This window comes from Podarcis bocagei (genome assembly GCF_964188305.1).
Source record: "Podarcis bocagei genome assembly, chromosome: 5".
NCBI classification, from domain to species: domain Eukaryota; kingdom Metazoa; phylum Chordata; class Lepidosauria; order Squamata; family Lacertidae; genus Podarcis; species Podarcis bocagei.
In genome coordinates, this window is record NC_138129.1 from 19,518,423 (window position 1) to 19,535,648 (window position 17,226).

The window sequence follows — 17,226 nt, forward strand, 5'->3', positions numbered from 1 at the left end:
AGGCCTGCTTTGGCTTGTTGTCAGCTGGGCTACAGCATGGGCATGACTGATTTATTTCATCAGCTAATCTAACGACATATGCATAAAGTCATTTGCATCATATAGTCAGTCAAAGTGAATCTGTAGCAATCGCTTCTCCTGCTTGTGAATCTTGGGTATTGACTTGCATTGTGCACAACATTCTGACAAATGGTCCCAGCTGTTCTGTGATGTGCACAACTTAGCAGCCCCAGCGTCGACATCCTGGACACTCTTTGCTTCATGAGGGGTATTTGGTCTGCCGAGAAATGGAAGCAGCCGTCACAATTCTGAACCGCAGGAAGCAAACAAAGCCCTGATGAGCTCCAAATTCTCAACAGCTGGTTGCAGATGACATTTTTAAAAATGAAAGAAATGAGGAAGGAAGGAAGGAAAAATACAATCCTTAGCCCTGCTGCTTTGGGGCAGGGGGTTTGTTTCTGTGCTGCCCTCCTGCAGCAACATGCCAAATCGTAGTGGGTGGCTCAGAAAGCAACCAGGAAAAATTACAACATAATATTTTGATGTTATGAAAAGTATACAGACTCAAACAACTGTTTTGTGCAGTGACGGACCAACACAAGTCAGTGGTAGAGTTGGGGGAGTTGAGTTCTGAGAATTAGTTCTGTGCTGAAAACTGTCCTCCAGTTTCTTGGAAGTTTTCTTCCTCTGAGAAAGAGCTTTCAATTTTTCTACCTTTTTTTGCAGGGCACTTAAGAATTTCTTTAGAATTTTGGTGGCTGCAGAGTTGAGCATACCATATAAATGCAAGGTGGTCATGGGTGGTTTTCTTCTTTTCTTGTTATGAAATATTTCTGCAGTCCTCTGCTTTCTAATGCTTGCACTTCCTGATCTGGAAGAAAACTCAAAAAAGGAACGATGTATTCACCTGAGCTTGAATTTCAATGCAGAAATTGGGAAGACTGGCTTACTGAGCACTTAAATGCAGTGTGCTCACAGATTTTGTTGTTAAGGGAAGTTATTCCTTTTACCTTAAAAAGCAAATCCACACCAATTGCCTTAAAATGAGACAGGTCATCACTTCAAATAAAATAAAATAAGAACAAATGAACAGTTGACAGGCAGGGGGTGGCGAGGTGGGCCCCCACCAGGGGCACAGGCAATGGGGGGAGCAAAATCGGCTAAAATATGTCCATAAACATAAATATTGATTATTGCCTCATAAGAAATGGTTTTCATTAGAGGGTGAATTGAATGGGTGGAAGGAGGGGGTGGAGGAGAGGCAGAAAGAAGAGCAAATTTGTCCATGGCTAGGGGGCGCAATCAGGACAGTTCTGCCAGGGGTGCAAGATCACCTAGCTATGGCTAAAATAAAAAAAATCCTTCCTGTAGCACCTTAAAGACCAACTGAGTTAGTTCTTGGTATAAGCTTTCGTGTGCATGCACACTTCTTCAGATACACAGAAGCTTATACCAAGAACTAACTCAGTTGGTCTTTAAGGTGCTACAGGAAGGAATTTTTTTTATTTTGACTATGGCAGACCAACACGGCTACCTATCTGTAACTAGCTATGGCTGTGTTGGCAGGTGGAAAGTACGCAGTCTCCCCACCTTCCTGTGCTTACAGGAAATTCCAGCCAATGTTTTCAGGAAGCAAAAGCAGCCAGGAAGGCTGCACAGTGCAGACCAGAGATGTTCTGTAGAATTTCTGTAGAAATTCACTCACAAACACTCACTGGCCAATTTGAAAGTCAGGTAAGGCACGGGGAGGGGGGACCCCAAACCCCACCTGCACTTCACAGAGTTTCTCTGAACTTTTCTGTCCCCTTTGATAATTTTCTGATGCAATGTATCTTCTCATTACTTGATGGAGAATTGGGGTGATTTCCTCTCCCCGCAGTGCTCATAAGAATAATTGTGAAACATCATCATCTATATCACCAATTCAAAGCTGGGTCAGGAATTACCACCAGGAACCATTATACTTTAGTGGCCAACCACCATGAAGGAGAAATTGTGATTGACACCACTGGCTTCCAATGGGCTTCTTGGTTGCCAGCCTTGCCCCATTCTGCTCTTTTCTAGCTAGGAATGGAATTTTCTGAAATAGCGATGTCAAGCTTATCCATTTCAGCAGCTTCTTCTGATCACAGGTCTGCCAGTTCCAGGATGTGAATGTGTGACTGAGCCATAAGGCAATTAGCTAAACAGTTTGTGTTGGACAGGACACATTAATTATTACGTAATTTTCTTTCTCTTCAAAACTTACAACTGCCTTTCTAAAGAATATTCAAGGCAGCAATAGAGCAATGGAAATACATGAAGAAAATATCAGTTTGCAGTGATCAAATATAGCAGAATAAAAAGAGCTAAAAAGGCAGCAGAAGTGTAGGACCAAGAGCAATAATCTGCAAAAGTTCCCTGAAGTAAATGTGTCAAGGCTTCCTGTCTAAACAGGACAGCAGTGGGATCAGAGAGGCCTCCCTAGAGAATATATTAGGCACCATAGCTAAAGAGTTTCTGTCCTGGGTACACGCTTGCTATTCTTCTGAGGCTCAAAACAGAGGAAGAACGGAGTCTTTGGAAAAGTTAGTATGAAGGCAGGTGATTCTTTTATTATCAATCCAGAGTCAAAGAGATCAATGCAAAAGTGAAGGCACTACTCCATGGCAAAGACTGCAGCCCAAACAAAAGGTGTGTGGGGAGAAATTAGCTGTTCTGATAAATAAATGGGTCCTTTAGAGAGGTGGGGGAATCCTCAAATCAAATCAGCACCTGTTCTCCATCCACTAAAAATTCGGGCTCCCAGTGTTTACCATTTTTCTTTGGAAGCTTGCAGGTTTTAGTTCTTATGTGTGGGCATTGTCTAGTGGAATCTCAGAATCCAGAGTGATCTGCAAGCAGGAATAATGGGCAGTCAGCCCCATGTGTAGCTCTGTGACTCTCCTTATGAACTGCAGAAGCAGAATAAATCATGAACAACAGCTGGATCTGCAGATCAACTTACCGTACTTTGCCTAATTTATACAGGTTGCAGAATTCAACTTTTGTTGACCCATAGTTTTGATTTTAAAACACAGAATATATGAGGTCCCTGTCCACGTCTCATAAACTAAGGTTTTATGTCACCCTAAATGGATTCGCTTGGTTGCCAAGCATTTTTCAACTGTGTTTTGGACGTTCCTTTTTCATTTTTGGCTTGGGCAGGCAATTAGGGAAGGTAATTCCAAGTCTGGAAGATAGTTGACTACTGTTGGCTGCAAATAGGTGGCTGCAGAGTGCATTGCACTGGGACATACCATTGCAGCCTGCATCCAGCTGTTAACAGATTCCTAGTGTGTACAGATTTCTACAGCCAAGTCTCTGCAGAACTATGAGTTACAGGGGAATGTTAGTTTGAATTTACAGCTGGTTTGCTGTTCTTTCCCATCAAAATTTGTATGGAAATCCTCCGTTTCTCCTTTTCAACCAAGCAATCCTCTGCAGATCACCTTAGTAACAACATTCTTAAGAATGGATACTTTCTGAAGTATGCTTGCAACAAGTGCATTTGCACTCCAGATTTTTGATGTCCAGCTGTTCCCTAATTATAGATCAAAGAGGGGGTAATAAATGGGGGGAAGAATGCTGTTCAGAAAACAACACTTTTAGCATGCACACTAGAACGATAGATAACTGTTTTTGAGACAGCTGAAAATGCCTTGAAAGGGTCATTGCTTTCGCTCATGCTTTTCTTTGGATGTGCTATTGCCTCTGACCAGTCAGATGTTGTTAAATGTTTCTGAAAACCTAGTTGAGTCCAAAGGCAAATGTGAGATGGGTGTGCACACCCAAAACAGTGATTCTTCAATCAAATCACCCTTTACTTTCTAAAGAAAAACTACTATACCTCTTATGCTTTCCCAAGATGGCTTTGTTCTTTACTAAAGAATCAAGTTTAAAAAGATCCCATTCTTGCATAGGTATGAATGAGTAAGTCCTGTTTTAAATCAGCTGTGATTGTATGACCAGCGAACAGCTCTTCATTCAGTGAAGTCAAGCAGGCAGTGGAGTCCCCATGCCAGGCTCCCTCATCAAGGCTGCATGGCTGAACTCTTGCTGCCTTCTGGAGCTTTTGGGGGGGATGCGTCTCCCGCCAGCTGCCCAGTCCACCAGGGGGTGCAACACTTGCCCTGGGGCACCGGCAACCCACGGTATGTCACTGCAAGCAGGAATCCTCAACTTTACCCCAATGAAGAAAAAGTGCAGGGGAAAGAGATGGAACAGAGTACTGGAGAAACAACTTTTCCTTTGGCATTCCCAACAGGCTCTTCGGTTTCCAACCTCAATTTTCATTGATCCTCTTAACCCTTACAAAGCTATGGGTTTTTCACACCAGCCACTGTAAAATCAAAAGTGTGCCTAGCGGGTTGCTTTTAATCGGCACCCTTTTCACCTCCAAACCTAGGGCATTACCGTCAGTGTCACTTGCTCATACTGAAAGTTTCTGACACCGAACATTTCTTCCTCTTCTTCTCTTAAACACAGTGTTGTTCTTCGCAATATGTTGCGGGCCTTGTTTATGAGACAGCGAGGCGTGCTGCAGTACCAGTTTCATGTTCCCTTCTAATTGCAAGGTAGCCTTGGGGGATTTTGACAGGGTTTTATGTTGTTGTTGTCTTACCACTTCTGTACCTAAAAATATACTTCTTTCTACCAGAGCTTGAATTGCCCTGGGCATGAGTCTTTGATGCTGTTTTCAGTGCCAAAGCTCAGTCATGGAGTGCAGGTGTGATATTGTGACTTAGCTGAAAGCCTGAGTGAAAGAGAGGCTACTTAAATAAGGCCCAAACCACATGATTCTTACAGCTGACTTTAAAAAAAAAATGCAATTTGGGAGGCTGCAAGTTTCAGTATGAGAATGGCAGTGAGCAGGGTCTGCTGAACCTCTTTCCATTCTGGTCTACTTTTTCTGCTCTGAGTTGCCCCACTCCTTCTGTACTAACATTTTGTACCCTGTGGGTGCAGTGCTGCAGATGACAACCGCAGAAGAGGAAAGCAACCATGATCTCCTTTCTGGAAGCTCATAGCTCATCCATACTAAAACTGTAGTTTGACTTAGCTAGTCATCTGAATGAGAACAATAGCTCAATAAAAAATACTGTACATACATACTGTACATAATTTTATTTGTATGCTGCCTTTCCATAGCTCAAGGCTAACTGTGTTTTGGTTTGTGTATTGATCCAGGAAAGTGCAAATTGGGGAAGTTTGCATTAAAATGTGAGCCAAACCAATTTCTCCCTCATCCCTAATATGCATTAAAAGGTAAAGGGACTCCTGACCATTAGGTCCAGTCGTGGCCGACTCTGGGGTTGCGGCGCTCATCTCGCTTTATTGGCCAAGGGAGCCAGTGTACAGCTTCCGGGTCATGTGAACCAGAGCAGCGCACGGAAACGCTGTTTACCTTCCCGCCGGAGTGGTACCTATTTATCTACTTGCACTTTGAGGTAATTTTGAACTGCTAGGTTGGCAGGAGCAGGGACCGAGCAACAGGAGCTCACCCCGTCGTGGGGATTCGAACCGCCGACCTTCTGATCGGCAAGCCCTAGGCTCTGTGGTTTAACCCACAGCACCCCCCGTGTCCCTTTAACATGCATTAGCACCACCTTTATATAAATTCCCCTCCTGCTTCATTTCCCTTTTTCTCCTGTTGTATAGTCTACTGTTGGCATTTAGATTTTAAGCTCCTCAGAGCAGGGACTTGTCTTTTTGATTATAATTGCTCTTTAAATCACCATATCCATTGTACACACTTAATCTGCAAAATGTTGCAGACCAGTAGTATCGATTGGACAAGCTTTCAGGTTTATGAGAGTGAACGGTGTTGCAATGGTTGTTGGGAGAGCTGCAATCTTAAGAGCTGTTGAAATTGTGCTTTCGCCTCTGTTAACAAGGATGGGATAGCGATGAAGGAGGAATCCATTTTAAATGGACTTATACACAAAACTTTGCAGTTCCAACCCAACTGAGCTTTCCCCACATAGAACCACGTCTTGCTTTGATCACCCAGCTTCATACAAGTAATAAACGAGACTAATTTCTACTTGGTTTGGCACTTAGAAATGAATGAACATAGGTTAGTTGTTGTTTTTAATTAAATTTTATTAGATACAAAAAAGAAAAATATACAAGTAACCAAATACAAAAAGAAAAAAGATACATGTAACCAAAAGAAAGGGAGGGGGAAAATAAAGAATACAAATGTTTTACCTATTCTCATGCATATAATTATTTACACATCTGTAAAACAGTATTCAAAAAGAAGAAGAAAAGTAAATAAGAATAGAAGAAAAGTAAGTTAGTTATGTTCATTAATTTTAGTGAATCTGCTCTTGAGTAGAAGTAGCATTGGATTCAGCCCTATTCACTGAGTGCCCCACCAGTTATTTATTTTTAATAATGCTTCTTTCTGCACAAGCTGGAACAAGGTAGCTAACAGCAAAACCAGATAAGACAATATAGCAATAAAAATTACAGCACAATAAAAGAACAGATAATTAAAACAATATGAATCAGAGAGAAGCAATAAAATCGCGACAATGTTGACTGAAAAAAAGAAGCCCATTGCCTTTCATGCCTATTAAAAAGCAGGGAATGGACCAGGAGGTGGAAGAAGCAAACGTACCTCTTCTGGGAGGCTGTTTTGTAATCTGGGTACCACAATTCAAAAAGCTCTCTTTTCTTGTTCGCATCAACTGAAACCTTTTCGGAAGCAAGACTGTAAGAAGCGTCTCGGAAGCCGAGTGAAGTTTCTGAGCAGAAACAAAAACCATAGGTTTTCTTTTTTCTTTTCTCAGGCTAACCAGATTCCCCGAGTTAGAAAGCTTGTGTCTGCTCCCTGAGAAATTCTAACGTGTGAATGAGTACACACTGACTTCAGTCATGTGTAAACTAAAATTAAGCACCCATTTAATATGTTCTCTGCAATTTACTAGCTAGGAGAGCCAAATGCTTGACTCAGACACACATGGTTTTCCTTTCACCACCCCCATCAACCAAAACCATCTGGCTACATATTATTTTTTATTTTTATTATTTTTGCAAAATTGTACTTGATGATTACTTCATTGTTTGAAGCTAAATAAATAGTATACGCCACACACTAGAATTCCACAGCACTCAAGGTTCCTATGTTTATCCAAAAAGGCACCATGAACCTATAGTTATTCAGATTCTACCTATTCTAGGACAAACTATTAATGCATTAGATAGTAAGCTTTTTAGCAACAGCTGCTCTGCTTGTCATGTGCTGATAGTCTGGCTGCCATTTGTTAAAGTCACCTGAGGTTGTCAATTGGTGAATTACAGCAAGGGTGGGGGACCTCTGCTCCTTCTATCTTCTGATTCCAAACCTGCACTCTGATGCACAGTTATATAGAGGCAAGTCCCCTTTTCCCAGCTGCAACAAAACATTTCTCTTCCATATTGGTTTCTACAGTCACAGTAGGCGCTGTAACCTTCCAAAAATTTGACTTCACTCACAAAGGCACACTCTTCCATTGCCTCCCGAAACAGACAAGACACCAACAACTTTGAAATCCCATTGAACTCAATAGGACTTACTTCTCTGTCAACATAAGCAGGACTGGGTTGTAACTGGGTTGTTTTTTTTAATATAAAACTTGTCCCTGCTCACCATTTGTTGTTTTGTCTTACAATCTACATTTACTTTACAGCATTATCCCTGTAACTTGATCTCCAGGGAATTAAGCAGCCTGCATGCACACAGTACTCCCATTAACTGATTAACTGTGTGAAAGTCCTCTGGCCATCAGAAATGTAATGACTTTTCAGGTAATCACTCTGCAGGCTCAGGTGTGGCATTAATGATTGACAGGGCCTTGGCCGTTTGCGCAGCAAGCTAGAGTGGGGCTTTGCAGACCAGTGACTCAGTGTGTGTGGATAAGGAGGCCCTTTGCTGGGAACGAACCTCTCTGCCTCTGCTTCACTCCCAGTTGCCTGGGGACATTGGGGAACGGGTGGCAGTTCATCAGTAGAGCACATGAAGAGCTGAATTCCTGGCATCTCCCAATAAGAGGATTAGATTGCAGGTGATGTGAAAGAACTCTGCTTGAGACCTAGATTCCTTGGGCAAAGAACAGGTGTTTGTTTGTATGTTAAAGTATTTTTATCCAGCCTATTTGCTTTTAACAAAAGAAGGGCATGAAATTCAGCCTTCTGGTAGTTCAGTACCTGGCCCGCTAGATGCACCTGGGAAGTTCATGGCTTTTTTGCAGCCGGAACTTGCTGGAACTCAGTTCTGGCACATCTTTTCTAGAGAAATAGTACTGGGGAAGCTCACCCTCTCCCTCTGTGGCTAAACTTCATTTAGAGGAAGTTTGCCACACTGAGGGCCAAATTCCTGTCTGGGTCACCTTCTGGGTCCATGTGGCAATGGTAGGTGGGACCAGAAGCAAAAGGGAGTGGGGCAGCCAATGTAAATTTAAAGGTGCTGACCTTTAAAGCCCTGGACAGCTTCAACCCTGTATACTTGAAGAAGAATCAACCCAGACACTGAGGTCTACCTCCAATGACCTTCTGGCAGTTCCCTCACTGTAAGAAGCGAAGTTACAGGAAACCAGGCAGAGGGCCTTCTTGGTAGTGGCAACCGCCCTGTGGAGCATCCACCCATCACATGTTAAGGAGATAGATAACTACACGACTTTTGGTGTTTTTATATCTTGCTGGAAGCCACCCAGAGTGGCTGAGGTAACCCAGTCATATGGGCTGCATATAAATAATAAAATTGTTGTTGTTGTTCTTGTTGTATTATTTACAGTAGGCTAGTTTGTTCACACACCCCTCTATCATCCATTCATTCAACAAGGAAGCATTATCTGAGACCAAGGACACATTCCAGACAGGGACAATTTGTTTGCGGAGGGCGAGAAGCAGGGGCGCTGAGAGTGGTTACCTGGGAAGAGGGTGTGTGGCTGAGGAAGGGGTGTTCTGGAAGGGTCCTGAGGGTCAGATGGAGAGGCAGAAAGGGTCACAGGTTGGTCCCAGGTCTAAGGATTCCCATACTGCCTCTAAAAGCAGCAGGAATGGCCAGCGGCTTGGGGGTAGTCCAGGCATAGGCAAACTTGGCCCTCCAGATGTTTTGAGACTACAGTTCCCATCATCCCTGACCACTGGTCCTGTTAGCTAGAGATGATGGGAGTTGTAGTCCCAAAACATCTGGAGGGCCGGGTTTGCCTGTGCCTGGGGTAGTCCCTGCTTTTAAAAGGTCCTAAAGTGAAAGGGTCGGTGGAGAAGCTGTGGGCCATTCTTTAAAAAAAGCAAAACGGCAGGTGTCATTTTTAGGCAATGGGACCAGGCATCCCTTTTGAAAAGCGGCAGTTGCATTTATTGACTGAACGAAGATGTCTGGAAAGGGAAACACTGAAGAAAATTCTACTGCAGTAGCAAAGAGCATTTATGGATGGCAATGCGTTATTATACTAATACGTCATTTAATGTTTCTGTCAAAGCAAATACTGTGCGGTGGGACTTTAATGAGGTCTGACTGGAAAAGTGAAACAATATTGAATTGAGGCCATGTGATGAGAACTTTAATAAAGACTTGTACGTTTCAGATCCCCCCCCCTGCAGTTCTTTCTTAGTAGGTTATAAAATGTAGAAATGAATGTCCGGAGCAGAAATATTCCCCCGCCCCCTTCCATATATGATTTGTGCCACTTTCAGTGTGACTAAGGTTAGGCACTATACTCATGATGGAGAATGATTGTGTACAGCAGGTGAAACTGAGGGAGTAGTTATGACTAACTTAAGTCCATTGATTTCGGGGGCAGGGGGTCTACTCTGAATATGACTTAGATTCTACCCTGTGTGCCTAACATCCAGTTAATAAACCAAGGTGCTAGTCTTCAAGGCAGCATATAGTTTGTAAAAACAGAGCTGTTTGCAGATTATGCTTTAGTGGACTGTATTCACATGGTATCTGAAGAAGTGTGCATGCACACGAAAGCTCATACCAATAACTAACTTAGTTGGTCTCTAAGGTGCTACTGGAAGGATTTTTTAAATTTTATTTTATTTATTTTATTTTGTTTCGACTACGGCAGACCAACATAGCTACCTACCTGTATTCACATGGAACATCTTGAATATTGCCCAGTAAGTTTTCACCTTTAAGGCATGCGTGCACACACATATATAAATGAGCTATTTCCATGAACCTGTTGGGAAAATTACATTGCAATCTTTTCTAGAACGTAAAGGATACGCCTGTTGTAGACTGCCTATTAATACTGAGCTCTCATGGAATTTGCATCCTGGTTAGAGTACTGTACGTCAAACATGAAAACATGAGAAAGTTACTTCAAATGTACCTCCAGCTGTTGCAAGTGAAACATTTCGTGTGAATGCTTGTTAGTTGGTCCAGGGGTGTGTAGGGAAGCAATTCATGTGATAGCATTTAATGTGCAACAGAAAGCAAGCATTGTAACATTTGACCTTCCAACAGGGTCAAAGGTTACATTTCTTTCTCAAAAATGGTTTTGCAAATCTTTTTCAGAGCTGATAGACACACACCTTAGCTGGATACAAAACATTATATGAGGCAGAATGACTGTGCTTTTTTGAACCAAGCAATCAAAGTCCAAGGTAATTGATATTTTCCTGACTTTTGTCTAGCTGCAGATTTTCTTAAATTTTGTTTGATTTCACTGGGTTTCTTCTGTCAATGTCATTTTGGTTTGGTTTGGTTTGTTTTTGGTTGAAAGGTTAATTGTAGAAATATATAGTATTTGGTGGGTAGGGAAGTGGTTGGGCGGCAGGGCTGTGACATGTCGCATGCTGTGTTTTAAAAATCATTGATATTTACCAACACTAGCTGTTCTTGTTTTTGAAGCATTGGGGTCTGGAGTTTTCCAGGTATTTCAAACGCATTTGCCTGTTCCAAAAATGAACGTGGCCCCTGCTCCTCAGGCTGCCCCATCTCATTTGAGAGATGTCCCCTCATTTTCCTATGGGGACTTTTCTGTGCAATTGGTTTCTTAATTCTCTGGCTGTGCTCATTTTGTGTACAAAAATAAAATTTAAAAAATCTGGTTGATTTCAGAAGGAATAATTTGCTTGGAGCAAGCCGTGCCGTATGGTGTGTATCTTATCTGCAGCATAGTTCAGAGACGAGAATGCAAGCTATATAACAGATTAACTTCAGGTTCTTTTGCCAAACACTAGGGGCTTGATCCAGCTGCTGATAAATTACAGAGCAATCCTAAATATAAGAAACCATCGTTAATTGCACCAATTCCATAATCCACTCAGGGCTAGGCTGGCAGATGGAAAACACACCCCATTTTATCAGTGCAAGTTCCACATGTTGCCATAACCAAGCTGAATGGAGTTAGGATCCGTTGTACATCCCCCTGCCTGGTCCTTCTCCTGCCACTCTGCTAGAACGCCCGTTTTTCAGGGCTTAACAGCAGCTGGGCTGCAATGAAGGACGTTAACTCTGGCTTATATGCAGCTGTAGGGATGCAGGTGGCGCTGTGGTCTAAACCACTGAGCCTCTTAGGCTTGCCGATCAGAAGGTTGGTGGTTCAAATCCGCACAACAGGGTGAGCTCCCGTTGCTCTGTCCCAGCTCCTGCCTACCTAGCAGTTCAAAAGCCCACCAGTGCAAGTAGATAAATAGGTACCGCTGTGGCAGGAAAGTAAACGGCATTTCCGGCACTCTGGTTTCTGTCACGATGTTCCGTTGTGCCAGAAGCGGATTAGTCCTGCTGGCCACATGACCTGGAAAGCTGTCTGTGGATAAACGCTGGCTCCCTCGGCCTGAAAGCAAGATGAGTGCCGCAACCCCATTGTTGCCTTTGCCTGGACTTAACTGTCCAGGGTTCCTTTGCCTTTTACCTTTATATACAGCTGTGCCGGGCTGTGGGGTTTATACCTATTAGGTCCATAAATTACCATATATATTCAACACAAAGAACAGTGACAATTTGTTGTTGACAAAGGACAGCTGGACATATAAAGGGCCCCATTACCTTCAGTAGCTTAGGGCCTCATCAAACCTAAATCTGCCCCTGGTAAGAGGATTCTGCTCAGAGACTCCTATAATTCAAGCACTGGAAGTAAGGTGAGGGATGAGGGAAGATTCCGTTCTCTTCACCTGCAAATCCCTTTTTGAGATATAAAGTGGACACCTCGCTCCTGCTTTATGCATGAACTGGGTGGATGCATTGCATAGCTGCTGCCACCACTTCTATTGTGACCTTCAACCTTTGGTTTGCAATGGAACTATGGTTTGGGTTAACCATGGCTGCTTAAGCATGCATTAAATATCGAACCATGTTTAGCACCAGGAAAGGGGAGGAAAATGGCAGGGGTGGGGAGAGAAAGGGTAAGGGGCAAGAGAGGACATTTCCAAAAATGGATCTCATTTGTAAAGATCTTTAAGCCATCTTCAAATTTATTTATTTTTCACCAAATTTAGTATAGAGAAGAGGAAGCCAGTGAGTCTAGATGCCCTTTACAGTGTATGCATTTCAATGAATACATTGGTACCTCCGGTTAAGAACTTAATTCGTTCTGGAGGTCCGTTCTTAACCTGAAACTGTTCTTAACCTGAGGTACCACTTTAGCTAATGGGGCCTCCCACAGCTGCTGCGCCGCCACCGCACGATTTCTGTTCTCATCCTGAAGCAAAGTTCTTGACCTAAGGTACTTTTTCTGGGTTAGCGGAGTCTGTAACCTGAAGCGTATGTAACCTGAAGTGTCTGTAACCTGAGGTACCACTGTACTGGTTTCTGGTGGGGTGGGGGTGGGGGAATAGGACATGGCTTTTTAAGGGGTGAAACGTAATTTTTGCAAATTTCTTCAGTGACAGTTCTCAAAAATACGTTTTTGGGTGTGAGTGATTCAAATTTGCTATTATTTTTGTGATTGGACAACAATTAGCTTCCTAAGTCTACGCGTGATGAAAGAAGCACATAAACTGCTTGTGAAAAACCAAAGAATTTTAATTTTACCTTCTGAAAATGTCAGGTAATTCTAAATGGTAATCAAAATAATTAAAAATATTATTAATATAACTGCAAGTACGTCACAATCCTTTTTAATAATTTCTGTTCAATTTTGCCAAGCAAAACTCAATTACATCAATTAAACCAAAATATCTTTTGAATTCCCAAGACATGTTACGACTTTTTGGCACCCCTCATTTTTGGAATTGGAACATTCTGTAGGGGGACAGGCAGGAAAGACCTAGTTTGGGGCTTCCTGGATGCAACTCCTTGCCACTGTGGGAAACCAAGATACTTGATTAAGTGGCCGCTGGTCTGATTCAACTGGAGTTTTCTTACATTTTTATCTCAGCCTCAATGATAAAATGGGAAGGGGACAAATTTAATTGACAGATTTAAAATTTGCCATGCTGTCTTTAAGCAAAATTCACACAACTAAATTGGTGTGGTATTAATGAACCTGTTCTGCTTTCAATAAATGATGAAGAGGCCACAAGAGCTTCAGGGCATGCTGGCTGGTTGCAATACAAGCCACATTTATGGTTCTGTTGGGAGGTGCTGAAATGGATAGAGCTGTTGCTGGAGATGGGTTAGAAATCAGCTCACATTTAAAGGTGAACCTGGCTAATAAGCACTTTCTGAAATAACACACAAACTGAAAAAACAGCCACCGTTCAAAATCTGCAGTTCTTCAGATTTAGCATATGATAAAGTATGCATAAAATTGCCTACATTGGTGAAAATAACAAACAAAAATTCATTGTATTATGGGAAATTGCATACAAAAATACATATATTAGGAGAAACATGCTAAAATCGTGATGAATTTTCATGAGCAGTTTAGATATATACAAATATTTATGTGGAAGTATGGAAAATTGAACGCGACACGGGTGGCGCTGTGTCTAAACCACTGAGCCTCTTGGGCTTGCCGATCGGAAGGTCGGCAGTTCGAATCCACACGACAGAGTGAGCTCCCGTTGCTCGTTCCCAGCTACTGCCAACCTAGCAGTTTGAAAGCACGCCCCCAAAAAGTGCAAGTAGATAAATAGGTACTGTTCCGGCGGGAAGGTAAGCTGTCTGCGGACAAACGCTGGGTCCCTCAGCCTGTAAAGTGAGATGAGCGCCTCAACCCCAGAGTCATCTGCGACTAGAATTAACTCTCAAGGGTCCTTTAACTTTACCTTTACCTTATGGAAAATTGAAAACGGAACATTGAAAAATGGAGAAAAATCAAACTGAGACATTTGCCCATCACTAGATATAGTTTAACCAATCAATGGTTAAATTGCTAGTTTAGAAGAAGAATAAGATGATGATGATTTATACCCCGCCCTCCCTGGCCAAAACTGGGCTAAGGGCGGCTAACATCAAATATATAACACATCACCATAAAATCAAGCAATCAATTAAAATACATCTTAAAATCAAGTCAGAATCAAAGTGAAATCCAATCAGATGGCAACCCGCAAAGTAGGAATGAGGACCTTAAATGCTCACCAGGCCTAACTGTTTATACTGATCTTATATGAGCTTGTGAGAAAGGTTGGGAGGCCACTTTCATGCAAGTTCTTATAAGGATGCCGAAGCAAATGCATAAACGCTGATGAGCATGGCGCATGTTTACATGGATCGGCTCGTGCCACATGCACAACACACCAGCTGGGATGTGTGCCGATGCTTCTGCTCTGTAATACAGGCTGTTCTTGGGTGCACACTCTTTCAAAATCTGTTGTCCACAACAGTGTAATCCTGTGTACACAGCACTCCCCTTTATCTAAACCTCTGATTATCTTAATCTTTTGGATGCCGTCCCAACCATTTGACTAAATGAGGGCACATTTTTATTAGATATTTACGAGAATCAAAGCGCGGTATTCAGGCCTCAGGAATTTTTGGACTCTTTAGCATCATCTCCCCCTTTCCCCCTCCACTGCAAAGGCAGAGTGAGTCATAATAAGCCTGAGATATCTGCTGTACAATCATCAAAAGTACATAAAAAAATATGAGTGGATTGGAAAAAGTGAATATGGAACAGTTGTTTACCCTTTCATGTGATATGGGGACCGGGCAGGAGGGGTGATGACATGAACTTGTGGCAGGTTTTAAAAGCAATGTGCTCCACACCCCCGCTATGAATAGCATATATTTGACTTGCCGGATGCATTCAAAATTAGTTCAAAAAGTGCCTAGATGAAATTACTGACAATTAATTTAAGGTGTTTCTCCAGCATGCTCAACGCTGCCCACTCCATTGCACTTGAAAGTGTAAGGAAATATGACTTTGGAGACTTTCAACCAAGTAGAGGATGTTTCGTTAATTAAACAACTGCTTGTGTTGCTAATTTAATTATTGGATTGCCAAATGGCTGCCGTAGATCCTATATGCAAAATACTGGAAGAACTAGAAGGTTACTTATATACTTTAGCAAAATATTCCACTCATTGGCACAATTAACACTCTCGCTGACATTCTCTTTCGGTTTTCTTATGATAAGGCGTGGATAATAGCCCTCAAAATGACTTCACTTGCAGCTCTACCAAATTGCAAATGTGTTCTTGCCTATTAAAATCAGCTCCTACCAATTAATCAAGCAAACTTTAGTTGATTGATCTACTGATTAAATTAATCTAAGCTTGTGGCATGAGTTACATTGTATTATTTTTTTATTTGGAAAACCCTGGAATCCGTACGGCATTGCTCAGCCCATTGCCAATCCAGCTTCGGATTTTTTTGCTGGCTCCATAGCATGAATCATGAACCAGCAATTGCACATTGTGTAGTATAGGCTCTGTTACATCAGGGTGCAGCCTATTAGTCTTTTGCTCACTGGCATGCAGTTGGAAGGTCAACCATCCACTCAAAAGCATCCGGGCATGCAGTTTAAGATAAGTGTGCTGCTGATCAATTGCCAAAGCTTAGGATGTTGCTTAAACCTTTAAAAGGCTGGTGTGGCTTATCAGGTCTTGACATTTTTTGGATAGCTCTGGGGGAATAGCTCTAGAAATTACCCTGATTTAGAGTGATGCTACACAGTATTAACCATTCATATCCAATCATCTATACTCTGGAGATACCCTTATCAAAGTTGCAGGTCAAATCAGTGTGACTTCTTTAATGATGTTCCATGTATCTGGGCAGCACTGAGCTGCAGTGGCAGACTTTGGGCTCTCAAATCTCAGCGGCTCCCCATGCGACGCTAAAATTCAGTGACACCCCCCCCCCGCCTCTCACACTCTGTTTTGTGACCCCTGTGGTGCCCAGTGCAAACGCAACAGTTGTGCTACCCAAAAACAGCATTTTGGGGGGCTAAGAGTTGCCATGGAGGACAACTTGGAAACGTTCACTAACTAACTTTGCATGTTACAGATAGGTAGCCGTGTTGGTCTGCCATAGTCAAAATAAAAAAAATTCCTTCCTGTAGCACCTTAAAGACCAACTAAGTTAGTTCTTGGTATAAGCTTTCGTGTGCATGCACACTTCTTCAGATACATAACTTTGCATGTTACTGGAGAGCATTACTGTTGCAAAGAGAAGTGCAAAAAAAATCTCAAAAGTGACACAATATGCAGAAGCGGGTTGTTTGACTGTCAAGGCATGGGCTATTTCAGCAGGCACCCTCAGTGCTGGAGCGCAGGCGATGACAGCTTCAGGCTGCAATCCTAAACACACTTATTAGCAAATAAGACCCATTGAATTCAGCAGGACTTTCCTCCAAGTAAACATCTTAAGAATTGTGCTAGGAAACATTCCTGCTTTTTAAGCAGCTTCACTTTATTGGGCACGCAATACAACGGCATTTGCATTTGTGCAGGAAAGAGGATGCTGCCATCCTTTTCGAATATTCGTTGTCCACAGCGCTGCTCCTGGTGCAGTCAGCTCTTTAATGCACAATCACATAATGCACAAGCCATCTTCACAATTCATGTCAAAAGAGGGTGCACGGAGCTCTCCTCTCCATTGATGTGAGGGGGGATCTCATTGGGGGCAGGAAGACCCATGTGTAAATGGGCACAAATTAAAAATGGCTGAAATCGGAGTACGGGGTGCGACTTCAGTTCTGGTCTTAGCTGCAAGAGCTTAAATGCTGATTGAAACTTGATGCCTCACATGCCAAAGGTCATTAGTGGTGCTCCACGTGGCTTCAGTTGTGTTTAAATTACAATTCATTTGTGCAGCACTTACCCTCCAACACCCCTCTGAAGAAAATCAGGACGTGTATCTTTTGGTGCCT

General features: G+C 42.5%; 1 protein-coding gene across 6 annotated transcripts in view; it reads left to right on the forward strand.

Annotated features, from left to right (window-relative positions):
• The window catches only part of NFATC2 (nuclear factor of activated T cells 2), a gene marked incomplete at its 3' end in the record, with an annotated part of 141,752 nt that overhangs the window by 116,212 nt on the left and 8,314 nt on the right, over positions 1-17,226 (forward strand). Inside the window, exon 10 of one of the 6 annotated variants that reach the window (XM_081196102.1) lies at positions 10,538-10,626. The exons of the other annotated variants lie outside the window; for them this stretch is intronic. Within the exon in view, the coding sequence (XP_081052228.1) occupies positions 10,538-10,581 (44 nt within the window). The remainder of the gene's footprint in view (positions 1-10,537; positions 10,627-17,226) is intronic. 6 annotated transcript variants of the gene reach the window in all.